The sequence below is a fragment of the Tribolium madens genome, unplaced genomic scaffold, assembly GCF_015345945.1.
Source record: "Tribolium madens isolate multiple individuals breed KSU strain unplaced genomic scaffold, Tmad_KSU_1.1 Scaffold_91;HRSCAF=231;Tcas5.2_LG7, whole genome shotgun sequence".
Classification (NCBI taxonomy): domain Eukaryota; kingdom Metazoa; phylum Arthropoda; class Insecta; order Coleoptera; family Tenebrionidae; genus Tribolium; species Tribolium madens.
This window is the reverse complement of record NW_025401063.1, coordinates 1,517,593-1,522,805: the sequence shown is the minus strand read 5'-3', so window position 1 is coordinate 1,522,805 and position 5,213 is coordinate 1,517,593. Positions and strand designations below refer to the sequence as shown.

Here is a 5,213-nt window from a genome sequence, read left to right as displayed (position 1 = left end):
TTAAAACCCGGAACTCACTACAACATATCTGTAGTTTTAATCAATTTTTTCGGTCAAACAAACCGAACAAATCTATTTACAATAAGCACAACGACAACAGGCACTCCAATTTACTCAGGCCCAAATTTAAATTTGCTTGCGTTACTGGTTTTATTATTTATCATACCTTTGATTATAATTTTGTACATGTAAGAACTCATTTTTTTCATTTCAGTTAAAACGTTACTCATTTCTAGAAAAAGACAAGCTATCTTGAAACCAGGAGAAAAGACAAATCAAGTTCCAGATGTAAAAGATGACCAAATTCCTCTAACAGGTCTAAAACCCGAATCATCTGAAAAAAGAAACCCGGAAATTGAAGTGGTAAGCACTAATGCTAATTATGATAACAGACTTTTTTAATTTTTTAGAAAATCCATTCCAAATGCATTAAAATCACCGAATTTGAAGCGTATGTAAAAAAATCGATTCAAAGTGGCGAATTGGAACGCCAACACGCTGTAAGAAATTATTTCATTTGTTGCTATATTTTTCGTTTTATTTTAGTTGTTTCCTCGTGGCCAAACCAACCCCTGGAATTACGGTTCTTTGAAAAAAAACAAATCCAAAAATCGTCACAATAATTTAATAGCATGTGAGAAAAAACACTTCGAGAACACACTCATTACAATTTTTGATTTCAGACGATCACAGTCGAATTATTCTTGAAAAAATCAACGGGGATTCCCACTCTGACTACATCAATGCGAGTTACATTGACGTAAAGTTGAGTTTTTTCTTATTGACAATTTTGATGTTTTTTTGCAGGGTCACAAAATACCAAAAGCTTACATTGCGACTCAAAACCCTAAAGCCGCCACAGTTGACGATTTTTGGAGAATGATTTGGGAAAAAAATGTGATGCACATTGCGAATCTCGCCAATGTTTATGAAGGGGGAAAGGTAAAAAAATTGTCATTACCAACAAATTCCAATTTTTTTTTGTTCTAGAAAAAAGTCGAAAAATATTGGCCCGACATCAATGAAACCCTCAAATTTGGTCCCATTTCCGTTCAACACCTCTCAACTCAAGTTTTCGCCGACTACGAACATCGAACCTTCTCCATATCCCAAAACAACGAAATCAGAAAAGTACCACTTTACCCCCACTTGATTTTTTCACAAATTTGTCTTCAGGTCGACCAACTACACTTCATGTCATGGCCGGACCACGGAGTTCCTCTCTACTCCCAAAGCTTGGTACCCTTTTTGCAAAAACTCCTCAAAATCCCTCTCAGCACCACTTCCCCAATCGTGGTTCATTGCAGTGCTGGAGTTGGTGCAACCGGAACCATCCTCCTGTGTGATATCAGCCTGAGAATGGCAGCCCGCGAGGGCAGTATCGACGTTTTAGGAAATTTAGAACACATGAGACACCAAAGGGCCAACATGGTCGACAACATTAAACAGTACAAATTGGCCCATTTGGTGATTTTGGAATGTTTGGTTGGTATGCACACTAGTATCAACTGTAGCGAAATCAAAGACTCAGTTAACCGGATTTTGACAAATGGGACAACAACTTTACAGTTGAGATATTTAAAAGACACCCAATGGCAAGACCAAGCGATGAAAACAGTGGGACAAACCGATGAAGAAGTGCCCATAATTGAGGAAAAAAATCGCTTCAAGAAAATCATCCCTGGTAATAACAAACCCTCAAAATTGTCACACTTGATCCAATCTTTCAGAAATCCAAGGCCGGGTTTTTCTCTCCCGTTTTCCCAGCAATGATGACACTTCATCGTACATAAACGCGGTCAAAGTTGACGGTTTTCGGTCCCCTGGTCGATTTATAGTCACCCAACAACCAATGCCCAACACTGTGGGCGACTTTTGGCGACTTATCGACGAAAATAACATCAGTGTTATTTTGTCTCTCAACGAAGTGAATTTTGAAGAAAAGACTTCGTGTAGGTTTTGGCCCACACGAAGCCATCCTGAAATGACTCCAGTCCCCCACATCACCCTCAAATACATCAACATTACCCTTTTTGAAAGCTGCGATATCACAATCGTTCGCTTAATTGCAAATTCTAGGATCGATCATCTTTCAGTCCAAATAATTTCAGTCAAACATTGGCCACCGGGGAATCACTGCCCGGATAATATCGGTCATTTTCTAACATTTTGGGAGGAATCAAATGCGATAATTCGCACATCAAACCCAGTCCTTGTAACTTGCTTGTACGTAATGTTTGATTTTTTAATTTTTGACTATTAAAAATTTTTTAGTGATGGAGTTACAGCGTCAGGTTTATACGTGGCTTTGTCTTTCGTTATCGAAAAAATGAAATTAGAACAAGTTTGTGATGTTTGTCAAGCTGTAAGAAGTGTGCGACATAATCGAGAACAGTTTGTTCAAAACGTGGAACAGTTTGAGTTTTTGTATAAAGCGGCATTGCTTTATTTTGACAAATTTCAAGAATACGCCGTGATTGCGGATTACGTCAATTTTAATTAAAAACTTATTCCAACTAAGTACTTAAAAACAATAAATATTCTTTTTACTTTCTTTTTTTTGTTTATTAAAGATGTAATTCCTTAATAATCAGAATCAATAGTGTAAATAGAGGGCATTTGGCCCCACCACCCACTACTAATTTATAAATGTCACGTGTTCTATGACGTAGTTTGACATATGAGTCACGTGATCTCCGTTGTCTAAATAAATGTCCCTTCTCAAATGTAACTTGGGTTGGCGGCCATGTTAATTTTCATATTTTAAAAAATGTCAAAAATTCAAATTTTTAAAGTAGGGGATTTTTTTTTGACTATTGACGTAATCAATGAAGAATTACGCATTAAGATAGCCAGAAATTCCGATTAAAATAAAACAGTCTCAATAATAATAATAAATGTTTATTCAATTTTTATATTATTATTACTAAAATTTATAGCCAGAATAACCGAAAAATTGTTTCAAAAAACATACCCGTAGATATATATTCTATAAACATAACTTACAATAATACCGCTGAAACACATAATCAGTTTTTAGGAGGTTTTACTTTGGATATAATCACATTCACTTGTCCTGATGACTCTAACTCTAAAATAATTTTTTTTTGCAAAAAAGTCGTCTGGTAATTATGTTATTTACCACTAAATATAGTCATAGAGAATACTAATAATCCCTAAGAGCAAATGCAACTTTCCATGGACGATCATGAGAAGTACTTCCCCTTGGTTTTGATGTTGCCATTTCTGATCACAATTTGTCTACAGCGTTATTCATAAATATGAAGCAATAACTCATTTCATGTAACGCATGAAATGTTAGTATGGAAATTTGTTTTGTTGGTAATAACTTCAAAACTATTTGACCAAATTTTATAAAATTTCGAACAGTTGGAACAGTTACTTGCGAGAACATAGCTTTTGAGCTGGTAATTACGAAAACCGGATACATCTACGCAATTTCCGGTTGCTGCAGTTGCAGAACACATTTTCTGTATTTTTCCGTGTTTTGCTCCCTTAACAATATTTTTTTATTGATCAAATCTATAGAGTAATCAATTTTAAATAAAAAAGGCATAGCCTTTTACCCCACTAAAATGGACCGTTATATACTCGTTTTCATTATTTTCTGTTTTGCTTTAATCAAATTACATAAATGAAAATTGTTCAAAACTAGGTAATCTCTTTTACATACGTCAATTTTTCTTCATTTTTTTTCACAAGCACAAAAATTTTGCCTTGACATTATCATTTTAATTTTTTAAACTGTATTTCTGTCTTAATTCATTCAATTGCAGTTTATTTTAAGAGTAAAAATCGGTATTTCATTTATTTTATTCCCTAGGAATAAATTATCAGATTTTTAATCAAAAACGGGAGAATAAAAGTTCACTTGAGTTGGGATGAGGAAAAATATTTTTATAAACGTTTTATGTACATTTATTCTATCAGTTTTTATCAGAAATGTGTCAACCGGGAAACCTCATATCAGTTTTAGAAAGAAGGAAAATTAGTAACATGACGCATTTCAGTTTGCAATAATAAACTTCAACATTGAGACTATCGTGTGTGAACTTTAAAACATGTATCCAAAAAAGTGTGTATAAATCTGTTGCGTTTTATAAATCTGAATTTTGTGTTTTAGTGTGCTTTATGTGTGTTTGATTATTTGGTTTACAAAATCAAAAGGACAAAATGATTATTTTGTAACTAAAAAATATAATGACAAAAGTGTTTACTGCGTAACCAATAGTTCTTCCGCATTAAGTTGGGTAAAAGAACCCATAGAAGAAACGCTTTATTCAGGTAATAATAAAGTTCTTATAATAAAAAATAATGTGATAAAGCTCAAAATCTAATAGCTCAGTGCTGTTAAACAAACTTAAAAATTACATATTTTTTCGCACTAGTATAAATTCAAAATTGCTTATAAAACAGGAAAATTTTCACATTTCAGCTTCACGTTCGCAATTTATTCCGTCCACATCCAACAATAATTTTGATTGTACAATCGAAAAAAACGATAGAAATACTTTTGATTTCATAAAACCGCCTTGGATGGTAAAAAACTCTCTGGAAGCAAATTTTAATAAAGTTGTTTTAGATGAAAGATGGGAAGGTAGAACTTCTTTTAATTTAGTGAGTGAAAATAACATTAATTTTTTCAGAAATAAATATAGAAATGACGGAAGAAACTAGACAGAAGAAAAGTAAACTTTTAAAATATATTCCAGTTTTAGAAATAAATAATACAAATTTTGAAATTCCACTATCTATTCGTATTAAACAAGAAGCTCACATATTTCTATGCGATGGAGAAAATCCTCCAKATTCAAATTGTTACTGGCTTATGTTGCAAGCRTGGAGTGGAYACACTACAGCACTACGAAAATGTTCAGTTGAGGACATACCCAGTGAGAAAGAAAAATATCCTCAGAAAAAATCCTGTAAAGACCCAAAATTGTCTATTAAGGTTTATGTTATTTTRATTTTATTAACCAATTAACCCTGACACTYYAATATKATACTATTTTATAGCATCKAASAGTTCCTCYTTACCTTTTCGCAAACAAATGGAGCCACTTTAAACTTAAGAAAYAAGAAAACAAAATAACATTCACACAAATTAAGCGACATGCTTCTGAAGAAATCTTCAACTGGGAAGATAAAGAAGAAAATATAAACGTGAAACACATGATTATACACAGTAAGAC

The 5,213-nt window shown here is 33.2% G+C and overlaps 2 protein-coding genes across 2 annotated transcripts in view; both read left to right on the top strand.

The window, feature by feature from the left end:
* LOC123011716 (receptor-type tyrosine-protein phosphatase epsilon-like) overlaps positions 1 to 2,554 on the top strand; it is a gene marked incomplete at its 5' end in the record, with an annotated part of 4,981 nt that extends 2,427 nt beyond the window's left edge. Inside the window, 10 exons of the mRNA XM_044409301.1 lie at positions 1 to 188; positions 237 to 363; positions 411 to 500; positions 547 to 634; positions 684 to 760; positions 808 to 942; positions 991 to 1,131; positions 1,177 to 1,684; positions 1,731 to 2,226; positions 2,275 to 2,554. The exon at positions 1 to 188 is cut by the window's left edge and continues 381 nt beyond it. Coding sequence (XP_044265236.1) covers positions 1 to 188; positions 237 to 363; positions 411 to 500; positions 547 to 634; positions 684 to 760; positions 808 to 942; positions 991 to 1,131; positions 1,177 to 1,684; positions 1,731 to 2,226; positions 2,275 to 2,503 — 2,079 coding nt within the window. The remainder of the gene's footprint in view (positions 189 to 236; positions 364 to 410; positions 501 to 546; positions 635 to 683; positions 761 to 807; positions 943 to 990; positions 1,132 to 1,176; positions 1,685 to 1,730; positions 2,227 to 2,274) is intronic.
* Positions 2,555 to 3,973: 1,419 nt separating this feature from the next.
* LOC123011715 (receptor-type tyrosine-protein phosphatase T-like) overlaps positions 3,974 to 5,213 on the top strand; it is an 8,818-nt gene continuing 7,578 nt past the window's right edge. Inside the window, exons 1-5 of the mRNA XM_044409299.1 lie at positions 3,974 to 4,096; positions 4,145 to 4,305; positions 4,457 to 4,618; positions 4,668 to 4,972; positions 5,038 to 5,206. Of these exons, the coding sequence (XP_044265234.1) occupies positions 4,083 to 4,096; positions 4,145 to 4,305; positions 4,457 to 4,618; positions 4,668 to 4,972; positions 5,038 to 5,206 (811 nt within the window). The 5' untranslated portion in view covers positions 3,974 to 4,082. The remainder of the gene's footprint in view (positions 4,097 to 4,144; positions 4,306 to 4,456; positions 4,619 to 4,667; positions 4,973 to 5,037; positions 5,207 to 5,213) is intronic.